The sequence below is a fragment of the Meleagris gallopavo genome, chromosome 6, assembly GCF_905368555.1.
Source record: "Meleagris gallopavo chromosome 6, MGAL_WU_HG_1.1, whole genome shotgun sequence".
Taxonomy (NCBI): Eukaryota; Metazoa; Chordata; class Aves; order Galliformes; family Phasianidae; genus Meleagris; species Meleagris gallopavo.
Window position 1 is genome coordinate 34,332,971 of NC_139409.1, and position 14,476 is coordinate 34,347,446.

The window sequence follows — 14,476 nt, forward strand, 5'->3', positions numbered from 1 at the left end:
TGTGTTTCTGATTTATTTTCATTGCATGTCCTTAAGGTGAACATCTCCTTCTCTGACTGTCACAAGGGAGACTATTACTTCTCCCTGGGAGACCAAATGAAAGCAGAAAGAGGGAAACTATTATTGTGACTCCAGGGTAAGATCTCACCACACTTTCTTTAGCAGTTAAAGTCACAGAATAGGTTATACTAAATAGTAACAAATTCTTGCTTTAAAAACTGCCCTAAATATATGCAAGCCAAATTTAGATAGTTTTCAGCCTTATAAACTGAGTTGTGAGGAAGACTTTTTTTAAACCTTGTTTTAGATAGAACTTGTGCAGTTTCTGAAAAAGAATTATAAGATACAGTTGCTGGGAATGGATCATACCATTACAGTTCTGCTCCTCTGAGACAGGAGGAAACTCATCATCCATGCTAGGACTAGACTTGTGCTTACAAATGCACCGTCACCTTTCAGCCAGGACCAACACGGGCTGGACTAGATGACCTTGGAGGTCTTTTCCAACCTTGGTGATTCTACAGTTTTCTAAAAAATGGTTGTTTGTTCCCAGATCTTGATTATTAATTCACTGAAAAGCAAGCGTACTCGGGATAAGAACAAAGATGACTGAAGCAGGATTAGTTTGCAGAGGTTAAGGCTGCTTTTAGCTTTTGCTACCAATATTCCCAAGTGACTAAAATAGCACTAGTAACTACAGTAGTGTGGGGCAACTTCCTTCCTTGTTGCCACATCCCCTGGTCTATAAGTGAGAAAGCCTGTCTACTCATTTCACTGCTTCCATATCTCCTCTACATCCCAATCTTCTGCAGAGAGCTGCCTATGATTGTTTATCACAATTCTCCCTCCTTTAAATACAGCGTATGGTATATAGCAGACACAGCTTGAGAAAAATCTGGCCTTTTCTTTGATAGTCATTTATACTTCAGTAACTACAGTACATTATGCCTATCTAAATAACCCTCCTGTTTCTATCATGTATAATATTCTTCATTTGCCATTGTAAATTTTGTAGCATCATTGGCCATTATAACTTCTGCCAAGCTGCCTCCCTAAGGTAGCAGTGCTCTGAGAGTGATGCTTTCCCCTATGCACAAAACAGGTCAAATTCTGAAGATATTCACATTGTTCTAAAAGTGGACCACATTCTACAAAGTCATTCAAAATACTGGGATGTCAGCTGAGTCAGTAAAAGGTTTGAACCAGTACAACTGCAAATAGAAAGAATGAAGAGGAAGAAGCCTAAAAAGATTATTTTTTTTCACTAACTGCTGAGAGTGATTGCTATACAGTAATTTCAACACTTCTTAAATTGTATTAGTGCAGATGACATGCTTTTTAAAAGAAACTTCTAATGCAATTCCAAACATATTTTGAACAAAATTACATTTAAAACAGCCAAAAGAAATTTGGCAAGATTATATCTCCTCTCCATCCTGCCTTGGCTGCTGGGATAACTAAAACGGAAAGTTATATGTGACAGAAAAAAAGACTTTTGTGTAAATAGAAGTTGGAATCTGCCTCAGTTTTAGGAAAGCTAAATGATATCTAAAATCCTTTCTGAAGAGCACACTAATTTGCTTCTCAGATATTTTGAATTAAGAGTAATAAATGAAACCTCGCAATTGTAGAGACTGTTTCAGTAATGGCAACACCGTGCAATATCAACAAGCTTTCAATTCTAAAAGAATAATTTCAGAAATGATATGGCCCCTCTCTGTAAACTAATGTCTCTGAGCCTTTTTAACCCAGGCTTGTAGAAATCTTATCGGTCAAAGGGAAATGAGCAATAAAGATCGCAGATCAAATCTACCACATCCCATTTGCTTCACTGAAGTGAGAGACTTCTACAGTCAGTTGGAGTGACTTAAATTGTGAATAAGAACATGCAATTGTTTCTAATCAAACTACAAAATTGAATGCATAATAATGTGTTATAATAGCACTTTTAAGTTGTACAATTAAAATATAGGTAAATATAAATGTTAGTGTTTCCTGGTTACTTTGTATACATTTTTATTTTATACTTTCACTTGTTTAAACATGCAGTCTAATAGGTTGTGGTACATACTGTAAACTTTTAATAATGTAAAACCTATGGGGAAAAAAGTAATTAGATTAATGTTCCTTTAAAAAACTTAATTTCATGTGGTGTATCTAGGCAGTGAAAGTTCAATGCAAAATATTTATTGAGACAGGTGGATTATTTAGATGAAAAACCAAGGAAAATGGAGGGGATGAAGGCTACTGTTCCACAGGGTTTTTTTCTTAGTTCTGATCTCTTGAAACACACATTTCTACCATAAGCATGGCAGAGTTTGAGTCTGTCTGTGAATTAATTTTATGTTGGGGTCTGCTCTAGCACACATACTTTTTTCCTTATACAAAATGAGGTTGATCTCTCAGCAAACCATATATATTTATTCTTTCTTTCCAACAGGACACGTCTTAGGATATATTTTGGAGCTATAACAGTTGTAAAGACAATTAAAAACATTAGGTTTTGAGAGAAAAAACTCTGAAGTTTTCAAAGAGTCACTGTCTGACTATACACTGTAAGGAAGGGAACAAGAAACCTAGAAAATAATTCTGGAATAACAGTTCCTGGAGTTTTACTGAGGCAATGCTGAGCTTTGGGAATTTTGGGGTATAGGTAACAAAGACATTCTTCCACTGAGAGCTTATAGTGGAGTATCAGCCTCAAGGTCTTTTGCTTAATTTTAATCTGCATCATAATGGTAAATCATATACACCAATAACAGATACGCAGAATAAAACCTTAGCCCACATAAGCTCACAAAATAAATACTCTATTCAAAAACAGAAGGAAGACAAAAGAGGAAAAGTGATACAGCACAGATATTATGGCAAACAACGCCAGCTAACTTCTATACATACTGATTTATGAAATACTGCTGCTGATGCACGCAAATGCAGAGTCTTCCAAAGTTTAACAATAGTATAAAAATATTTTTGTACTATGATGTTCAAACAACATCAAACACCAGGGAAGGCACTAAAACTCATAAAAATGTAGAAATGTAAATGAGGAACAAGCACATTGAACTAAAATCTATGTCACTGAAAAACACAAAGATTATGTTCTGGGACTCAAAGGCTAGGACCTACTGGCTAATGTTACTATCCATGATTACTGAAATTTCATTCGAAACAACAGATAATGAAGAAACCTCTACCTGATAACTTATTATAGTGTGCATAGTTATTTTGTCTCACATATTTATCTTCTGAATGTACCTTTTAAAGTGCTGAGACCCAAACTCAGTTCCTGGGAGACACCCAACGAAGAAACAGGCTAACGGGCCATCAGAAAGAAGAAAAGTTCTCTAATTATCATGTGATATGTTTTGCAATATGAGGTCTTTATCGATAGGAACATCAATAAGTGAATGGAGTATTTACATTCAGATGCAAGAGCTCTGTTCAAACATGATGCATATATCCAAGAAGCATGCATAGTTTGTATTATTTATTAGGTCATAAAAAGAACATTTGAGAAAAAAGTGAAGCAAAAGCCAGGAATGTAATGAAAACAGAGTTTATTCTACAAAAACCTGAAAAAAAAGCAATTGAAACGTAACGTCAAGTAATAAGCAGGAAGTTTCTAAAACATAAACATTTCCAAAATACACAGATTTATATTTGTCCTGAAAATCTACTTGAATGCTTTCATGTGAAAGCTTATTGCTCTTCTTGGAAAATATATGTATTTTTTGATGTTGCTCTTCATAGCCACGCTGCTAGCAGGCTCAAAATGAAAGGCCAGGTTTTCTAAGCTTTTAAAGTTTCACTTAGTTTTGGCTAACATAGAGTTAAAAAGGTTTGGATGAATAAAAATCATTTCCTTAGCATAAGCAAAAACCTAATGTTATAGAAGCTGATAGCATGCGTGCAAATGTAGATGGGAGAAGAGATAAAAGTCTTTGTGGTCAGCAAATCTCTACCTGCAGCAGCACTGCATCGGGCACAGAACTCTGTACTCAAAACTTTATTTTCATTCATCTCTGTAATGGATCATGAATGGAGACAACACTTCCCTTCTAACCCTGGTCTTCTTTAACTTTTGTAGAAGCAATGCTAAGGCACATGGAAGACTGGGATGCAGTACAGGAGAACAAGCATGGTTTCACCAAGAGCAAATCCTGTTTGACCTGCTCAGTGGCCTTTTATGATGGTGTCACTGCATCAATGGACAAAGAAAGAGTCACTTTGACATGGTACCCCACATTCTTCTCTCCTAAGTGGAAATATATGAATTTGATGGGTGGACTGTTCAGTGGATGAAGAATTGGCTGCACAATTGCGTCCAGAGAGTGGTGGTCAATGGCTCAATGTCTGGATAGATATCAGTGATGAATGGTGTTCCCCAGAAGTCAGTGCTGGGGCTGATACTCTTATATATTCATCAGTGACACTGACAATGGGGTAGAGTACACCCTCTGCAAGTTTGCTGTTGTACCAAGCTGTGGGTTGTGGTGTCACACCAGAGGAATGGGATGTCATTTTCAGAGGGACCTAGACAGGCTTGAGCATTGGGCCCTGGTGAACCTCATGAGGTTCAATATATCCAAATGCAAAGTCTTGGACCTGGGTAGAGGCAACTCCCACAATGAATACAGGCTGGAGGATGAAAGAATTGAGCACAGCCCCGCCAAAAAAGACCTGGGAGTACTGGTAGATAGCAAGCTGGAGATGAGCAAACAATGTGTCCTTACGGCCCAAAAAGGCAACTGTACTGTGGGCTGTGTGACCAGCAGGTCAAGGCAGGTGATCCTTTTACAGTGAAGGTGGTGAGGCAATGGAACAGGTTGCCCAGTGATGTGGTTGATGCCCCAGCCTTGGAAACTTTCAAAGTGAGTTTGAATCAAGTCCAGCGCAACCTGATGTAGCTGTGGATGTCCTTGTTCACTGCAGGGGAGTTAGACTAGATGACCTTTAAAGGTCCTTTCCAACTCTAAGGATTCTATGATTCTATGATTCTATGATCTGGCAAGAACTCTTACAGCCAGCTGTAAGTCTCAATTTCACCAGTTTGTTCGCATAGCCTCATTATTTTCTTCACATGTTTACAGAACCACAAAACAAAATTTAGACATCATGTTCAATGGCAGGAACTGCACTACGGTCATTTTATTATTCTATTTCTATTTTTAATACGTATTGTTACTGATCTGCCAGTTGTACATTCCAGGCCTTGTAGTTTAACCCTTGTAGTTATGCCCCCAGGACCTTTGAAGTTCCTTGCTTCATTTTTTTTTTCTTTTTTTTTTTACTTTCTAGGTCTCCTGAGTAGACTTCTATCTCCTGATCTGGGCATGGCAGTCCTTACCATGTCACTCAAAGTCTGTCAGCTAATATCCAAGCACATGGTTGAAGCAAGGTCGCTTCCACTAGAGCAAAGGGAGAGACGCAAACATGGGAAGGTGAAGCATCTGATCAATTTTTAAACATTTAACTGATAATTCATCTACCTTTCTAGTAACTGTTCAGGCTAAAAATAGACTATTTGTGCTGCTTCAGTCTAACTCATATTTCTAGTGTTAATTTGCTACTTCTCCCTTCTAGACATGCAGCTAACCACATCTCCACAAGTTTTTTTTTTAGTTCACATGCATGCAGCCTTGTTATATGAACACACACACAAGCTCAAAAAATACACAATTTATATTTCCCAAAATGTTTGGATCTTAGACAACACATATTGCTTGTAGGGATTGAATTCTTCAACGACTATTTCTTCTTACTTGTATTAATAACTTCTTAGCAAATTCCTTTCGATAGCAGGATCCAGCAGAAGAGTCCTGACAAGAAGTTGTATAAGGGCCCTTGAACAGGAAAAGTAATTAATTTTGGAAGAATTCAGAGGAAAATGGAAATCTTCCAAGCTCCCAGTAGGTGCTAAAGTGGTCTTCTTGGATTTGGAAAGAAAAAAGGCTTCTGGAGGAAAACTGTTATCAGTACAAGAAGTCACTTTCTCTTGCTGAAAATAAGAAATCTGCAAGATGGAATTGCAAACTTCTTCACAAACAGGAAAAAAATGAGACTACTGGCACAGACCATTACATCCAGAAAAAGATTATAAGCACATTCAGAATATAATCATTATGAGTTTCAGAGGCTCAGACAAAATAGACTTGTAGTGAAAACGCTTTGCAAATAAACGGTATCAACCAAGATGCTGTCCAAAAATTTTTCCTGAGAAAAATTTTTGTTTTTGTGAGACAAAACAAACATGGATGCCAGATTCACTACCGCACTGTGGAAAGAGTGGAAAGACTAAGTGCTGAGAACTGTTTTTACAGAACAGAAGTGTCTCACTTTTCACTCTACAATTTTTGAATCTTAAAATATTTTAAATCCCAAAGGGAAAAAAGAGCTTGCCTTTTCTAGCTCTTGATTATGTGTGGTCATACAGTGTATAAAGTCAGGAAAAATAGGTTATACAAGCATGAGGATATCTTAAAGGTAAAATAGCAAAGAAACATACCTTTGTAGTAACAAGACTAATAGGTGTGTGTAGATGGGAAAAGGTTGTTTCCTATCAAATTAAAACAAGAATTTTCTGCAAGGTGGAGGAATATATTGCCTACTCCTTTGCATATAAGGACAGAGGCTATGTAGTGATTTCTCAGCTGCCAAGAAAAGCCATAGGTCAAAAAAGAGTCAAACTACTTTCACTATCCACTTTTGGAAAGAAGTGGAAACAGGGAGAAACAGCTTGCACCCTTTGCTGTCTTTCTTCTCTATGCTCAAAATCAGTCCTGTTGTTGTTGGCTGGTGCACAAGAAACATGCCTCAGCCAGCAGGACCACATTGCCTTTTTGCAGTCAGAGAGAAAACATCTGGCAAGCAATATTGTAAGAAGTCAGGGTAAGAAAATGGAGCAACAAAGTATTTCTTATACCAAATCTGCTGCCTAGGTTAAATATCAATGGAAGGAAGAATATATATTGACAATATATCCCACAACTTTGTGCAATCTTTACATGTTTAAACATGGAATTAAGCCACACACGAATGAACTCAATCTTGATATGTCGGGTAGAAATTAAATCTATATAAAAGTGCAGAGATGTAGTAAGAAATTATCCAGCATAGTAGTCAGGGGTCTCTGAATCATACAGTAAGTTAACAATGCAAGTATGAAAAGAGAGCTTTTCTTAGGCTATCTATTTATTAGAAGCAGTATTAATGTACAAATCCACCTTGGAAGAAAATAAGTGTCCTTGGGATGTTAGATTTTATCAGCCAAATTGAATGTCTGCATCAATGGCTCTCCCTAAAAGTCATAATTAGGTCATTAAAATATATTTAGAAAAATAGCCTGTAAAATAAAGTTAAAAAATACTCACCTTCATTTTATTTCATAGGTCACTGTTATACCATCTAATAAGATAATTAAAAACATGCAAGCAGCTGGTACTGAGGCTAAACAGATTAATGTAATAGTCTGTAGTCATATGTGCTGGCAAGGGGTTCACCTCTTTGGCGAGGAGAAGGTCAGCTGCCCTTGGGAAGGCAAGAGAAAGACAGTATTTCTACTTTCCAGTGGCACTGCATTGCAGATACTGAAACTAGAGATCCACACTTATTTTTCTTTTCCTTTTGGCAAAGTCCAGGCAATTTTCACATCCAGACAAGGCTTCATCCATAGCAATGAAATATTACAGCACACCGAAACTCACAATTTCCAAAGTATCTTAGACATTATGAAATGTCTATTTTAATTTTTTTTTCTAATGCTGAACTTCAAATTTTGATAACACTGTTCTAGCAAAGAATTTCCATAGCATCTTATTAGTAAGGCATCTTCTCAAGAGTACAAACTTTTCCATTAGAAACTGAAGATCAATTAGAAAATTTTGTGACCAGTCAGGCTGCATTCAAACTAGCAGAATATTTAGGAATATGTGCCACTCACACATGCTTTTCACTTACATTACTTAGAAACTTTATGACCTGGAGGGAAATGCTTACTATCTGAACATAAGCAGCATTAAATCTGTGCCGTGACCAATGCAAGCAAGAACCACACACTCTAAGATGACACCACCATATTAAAACATCCCTCTTCTCCTAAATAAACTGAAAAAACTTAAAACAGCTTTAGTAATGAAAATTTCTCATATAATTTGTATCTGTTAGCCTTCTGCAATCATGACATCTATCAAGATCCACAGAAGGCCTTGTCTCTTTTGCAGCAAAATCCACTAGCCAATTTGTTTTAAGCAGAGTAGACTGAAACACATTGGATAAACTAGACTATCATCAGTTTTATCAAATGAGTAATTTACTGAAACAATATTCGTTGACAGCTAAATCAAAATCTCTAATGAGTCCTTAAAGAAATAACATACATTTACCATCGTTAACTTTCAAGGTAGTTTAAGATTCACTTTTAATCTTTCATAAGGTATTAGCTGCTCATTTTTAAGTAATGTGCAGCCCAGAATTGTAACTATCAATACAATATTCAACTCAACCAGCAAATTTACAGCCTGTCTCATAGTATGAAGGCTGTTACTTGCCACTGAGCAGGAAACATTCATTTCATAACTAAAACACTGTAAAATTATTTAAAAATGATGCTAGCCTGGTAACAATTAAAAGCTAGATGTTTCTTTTATTTATATATGTACATACACATATACATACTGTACTATCTTGCTTTATCATCTTGCCTCTAATTGCAACAGTAATACTCTGGCAGTGATATATGGGGCTCCTTTTAAAATGTTAATTGACTTCAGTTTTGCAAGTTGTGTTGTAATCTTCTCTGACAGAATATGATTATTTTCCAGTGGAATTCATCGTCAACATCATGTTTATTTATTATATTCACTTTGGACTAAGGAATATGGAGATACAACAGCCAGCTTTATCCTCTGCTTATTTGTGGAGCATTAAAGATGGTTTAGAACACTGGAATAAGTTTAGAACATTGTAAGAACTGTCCTAATTATTTTTTTAGTAACAAGGCGTAAAATTCCTAAAGTATTGAAAAGATACATGCATAAGATCCATAAGCATATACGTGTAAGCCCTGAGACTGACAGGTAAGTGTTAAACACTGAATTCTCCAGCACTGGAATATATGCCCATTAACTATCTGACTGAATCAATGCAAAGAAGATGCTGTACAGTGTACAGTCTGGGTGTCTTATGCCTGATCAATCCATGGGATTCTGCACTGATAGGGTCTTGGGTTGCACAGCTCCATCAATGAACCACAGACTGACTCAACTGGAGGATTTGCTATGGTTTAGGCTGACCAAAGGAAATTATGCCACTCTCCATCCAACCACTTATTTCTAGCTGTGTGTTTTAGCTGCTTTCCTTCCCCTGGCACTGGTACTCACTCAAACTTTCATGAGGATGACAGCATGAACTAAATCACCACTAATCTCACCCCAGATGGACTCATTCAAATCCACTGGACCAGCTCAATGACAGGTGAGCGCCAGGGGTAGGATGAGAGGGTTAGGAACCCAGCCCCACAGCACAGCTCATGGAACCAGAGTCTAGCTGCAGCTTCTTTCCCAAACTTAACTTTGGCGGGCACAACAGCTGGTCTCTGGAGTTAACAGCTTTCAGTTATAAGTGTCCTGAAAATAATGGCAGAGAAGAGCTCTCAACCTTTTCCTTTGTTGATCTGGCTAAATTCTGCCTCGCCTCCTTTTGAGAGGCTGCTTCATGGCCTGTTGACATTTAACACTATCAGGCATATGAGTGCCCCACAGCCACTTGCTCATTCCACCCCACAGAGATGGGGGAAAGAACTGGATAGATAAACTGAGAAAACACTTGGGTTGAAATAAAGACAGCTCAATACGTAAAGCAAAAGCTGTGCCTGCAAGGAAAGAAAATATGGAATTCATTCACTTCTTCCCATCGGCAGGCAGATGTTCAGCCATTTCCAGGAAAGCAGGGCTTCATCGCATCTAATGGTTACTTGGGAAGATAAACACCATAACTGCGAACGTCCTCGCCTTTTCCTCTTTTCTCCCAGTTTTATCGTTCAGTATGACGCCATATGGTGTGAAATATCCCTTTAGTCAGCTTGGGTCAGCTGTCCTGGCTGTGTACCCTCTCAGTGCATCCTCGTGCACACCCAGTTCCTTGCTGGCAGGGCAGCATGAGAAACAGAAAAGTCCTTGGCTGTGTGAAAGCACTGCTCAGCAACAACTAAAACATCCCAATGTAATCAACACTGTTTTCATCACAAATCCAGAACATAGCAGTGTTTGAGCCATAAAGAAAATTAACTCTCTCCTAGTCAAAACCAGCACACGGTCGCTGTATCTTTATGGGCTTTGGATCTGAAGAGCATGGAAATTATTGTCAGTGGTATTTTTGAGCCCACCTTTTAAATTAAATTGTATGCTGCATAAGTTAGAGAATACAAATACAAAACACAACTGAGTAAGGCAGAACCCTGAAATGGATCTAACACAATATTCTTAAAATAAGCATCCTAACTGTCCTCAAACGGTTTTTTATCATACAAAGTAGGTTTCATCAGAACATAAAACAGAACCATGGACTTACTAGCATACAGAAAATTGTAAGGATTTGGTTCCAGTGGCCAAATGCATCCCTGCAGGCACATCCTTTTGTCTAACCTTGCTCTCAGCCCAGAAGCTTTCTGTGGGTGTCTGAATTGCAGCAAGCTCTTTGCTGTTCCATCTAGGTCATCATGAGAATTCTTTCTTTTTAGCATCCTCAAGGAAAGCCTGCTTTCTCCCTCCTTTTGTCAGCAATCTGTCACCAGGAGGCAACAAGTTCTCAACTTGTATCCCCACTGGTCATCCCAACCTGAGGACTGCTCATACTGAGCACAGCTTAGTGCCCAAGGAGCATGCTATATTCCTATCTAGCCATAGCCGGGACAAGGCAAACAGACAAGTTCCTCCTGTCTGCCCCATCCCTTTGAAGTATTGGTTACAACAGACTACAAACAGAAAAAGAAATAGATGCCATTCATCACAGTTTACTTCAGTGAATACAAAATAATCTGATGGTAGGCTTGTTTTATTTTCCCAAACTTAAGCATTGAAATCAGATGCAGTAATTCTAGTTAGCACAAATGTTACTATTAATTATCAGTCACAAGGACAAAGATTTAGCATCTGTAGCAAAGGCAGTATTTTGCTGGCTGAAAGATGAAACTACAGATCTGCCAATTACCTTGCTTTGCTTTCAAGTACAAGACATCCTCTAGTATTTACCCAAGCAAGACTCAAGCTTACTGACAGTGCTGTGCAAAGCTGCTCAGTACTATGCTTCTTTAACTGGTATTTACTACTAACGTAATTGAAAGATTAGCCCCAGAATTTAAGAAATCTTATGGTTTTGTTTTATATTTTAATTGTAGTAACGAACAAATAGAGTTCCATGTTGCCTGCAAATGCAGTTATTTTTGAGAAAATCAGAAAGGTGACCCTGATCACTTAAAAATTTCAAAATTTAGCTCCTATTAACTTAGGTGAGAATTTCTACTTTACTGCATACCTTAGAGAAAAAAGTATTTAGGCTTTCAGATGTCCAAAACTTTCCTCAATTGAATATTTTGAAAAAAAAGTCTCAAAAAATAATAATCTAGAAAACAAGTTTTTCAGATAATTCTTAAATAATTCCTTAATCTTCAGTCTACTAACTGTTGCAATTTAGGTTGTACAATAGTCTTGAAAGACACAGACCTGTTTTTTTTTGCTTTAAATAGGTTGTGTTGCTTATTACATTCAAGCTTATTAAAATTAGAAAATTAGTCTAGAAAATTACGAACCTGTAAGAAATAAATGTTCCAGCAGAATCTGAGGTGTGCTGTGTGCTTCCATTCTCATTCGATCCTCCTAATACAAAATAAAAGAAGTCTTTGTTATAACACAGATCATGATAATAAATAATACAATAAGTGTTACAATTGATTTTACTGCACATGCTAATTTTAGTTTACGACAAAACTTACTTAATCAAAGCTCAGTTTTGCACCTTCAAATTCTTACAGCTGGCAACTGAAACAACTAGCCAGTATGTTCAATTTGGAGCCTGACTGTTCTAGCAATCTAAGACTTAATATTACTGCAAGTTTCATTTGAGGCCCTTTTCAACTTCCCAAATACAATTTTACTAGAATAAAGCCAAAGAGCTATGCCATATAAATAGATGACTGTGATTTTACAAAGAATGTAAAAGTTCATCTATATTGTGAAAAATGTTGAGCTGACTGTGTAACAGCAGTATTTTTTTTTTTTCATAGCAGATGTTCAAAGTTTCTCTGAAATTACCTAAGTAATATGTCTGTAAAACATCTGGTTTTATGTCTTGAGATATAAAAGCATACATAGAAGAATGAAACTGAGAGAAAGCAAGCACTAGGAGTCCTTCTTCTATGTGATAAGTGCTTCTACTGAAGGATTATTAAAAGCCAGAAGAAATCTTCTATTTTTCAAATAAAATTTATTCATGCCCTGTTTCATACTATTTACTGTTGCATAACTTGTCATGCAGCTTAATAATTCTTCTATGTCTTTGTGTATTTCCTTGACACATTTATAGATAGCATCAGGCACCTTTACAGGCTCTGCTCTGCTTAATGATACCAAGTTCTTTCAGTCTTTTCCTTCAAAGCAAAATGCCTGGATACAATAAGACACTGTATTTCTAGCAGATCAAACCACAAAACAATCAGCTGCAAGTCCAGAAAGAGAATTACATTCAGCATCGTGTTTCTGTTTGTAGATGAGGCAGAGACTTGAGTGGATAAATTAATAAAAGCCATCACAAGAACTGTGAACGAGTCTTGTTTCACCTCTCCTAAGTCTTTGGAGAGTGACAGAACTTGGTGGATGAAGTAGAATTAGATTCCTAGGACAAGATGGAAAGAAAAGCATCTGCACCCTTTTCTCAGGTGACAAGTGATGGAAGACAATAAATGGTCTCAGGTTGCACCAGGGGAAGTTTACACTGGATCTTAGGAAGAATTTCTTCAGAGAGAGGGCTGGAAGGGACTGACCAGTGAATCCCTGTCCCCGGAGTTATTTAAGAGATATGTGAATGTGGAACTGATGTTTAGTGATGAGTCTTGTTAGGTCAGGTTGATAGTTTGACCTGCTTAGTCTATGAAAATGACTGTCACACTTCTCTTTATGCTTATGGCCTGACTCTCCCTTGGCAAAGAACGTAGTGTGCAGAGATGGCACTTATTGTGGCAAATTTCCCATAAAAACTGTAAGTTGTGAAAATCAAAATTTCTCAGTTTGTTTTTGATGAGTGACTTTCAAAATCTAAGGAAAAAAACCACGTGCCATGAAAATATGTCCCTCCAAAAGAACATGTCTGCAGTGAAATCTCAGATAATTCTGTATTTTAGTGGCAGTGTTTGTGTGAAAGTGTTTGTTTGTTTAAGTGTGAAATAGGAAATGATTACTTGGATCCAGATTTGTAATTAGTAATTCAAGAGTGACCATTCAGAAACTTAACATCTAGCATTTTATAAAGTATGAAATGCCAATTCCTCCCTTCACTCCTCACTCATTTTGAATCAACAAACTGTTGGAAAAAAAATCTTCCTCCACTATTGTTACAAAACATACTCTGCTATGATGAGAAAAGAATATTTTATGTCATGAGGTCCAGAAGAGAAACAGAGAAGAGATTGGGAAATTCACCTATGGTACTGATAAGAACACGTATATTTATTTCTGGGAGTTTGGCTGCATTCTCGTGCTCCATTATTCAGATTGTAGTTCTGGAAGGTTCAAAATTCAAAAGAGAAAAATCAGACTGAAAAGGAAGCTCATTCACAATGCTATGTTTATATGCTGAAAAAGATCTTTTTGAACATAAGAATGGCAACAAGATCTTTCTACTTGAATACTATCACAAAAAATGCAAGGCCTTTATCATCTTTCTGCTATACCACTTGTCCTGCCAAAAGGATCAACTAGTGAAGAAAAGCAGATTTTCAGTAAAAATATTTTCTTTCATTAGGACACAAACAAGGAAAATTTGGTGGGATCTGTGGTCTGATACATCCACTGAGACTTAAAGGACATGCCTGCAGTCAGCTGTCCTTCACAAACAACTCTATATGTATCATTCTTTATTCTGAAACATTCTTTCAGAAAAAAAAAAACCCAATAATTTCCCTTCTTTAAATGACCACTTCAATACATCAGCATTCTTAATGGTACATCTGCTGTTAATAAATATCATTCATACAAGTTACTGGTTTTTTTTTTTTTTTCTGAGTGCTAGTTCTGCTGCTCCATACTGTCATTAGTAGCAGCTATCAAAACTGTCCAGGACTATGTACTTCCAGCTCTCTCAGAAACATGAATTAGTAAAATGGCCTTTTTTTCCCCCTTATTTCATTCTCTATAAGACAAATATTTCTGTTAATAATATCTTGACAGATGATTCAACGCCTTTTGTTAAAACTGCTAAAAATGAT

General features: G+C 37.0%; 1 protein-coding gene across 14 annotated transcripts in view; it reads right to left on the minus strand.

The window, feature by feature from the left end:
* TBC1D5 (TBC1 domain family member 5) overlaps positions 1-14,476 on the minus strand; it is a 297,677-nt gene that overhangs the window by 137,884 nt on the left and 145,317 nt on the right. For all 14 annotated transcript variants that reach the window (XM_085226304.1, XM_085226314.1, XM_085226310.1 and 11 more), the window contains one exon: positions 11,807-11,873. In XM_085226304.1, the coding sequence (XP_085082430.1) occupies positions 11,807-11,873 (67 nt within the window). The remainder of the gene's footprint in view (positions 1-11,806; positions 11,874-14,476) is intronic.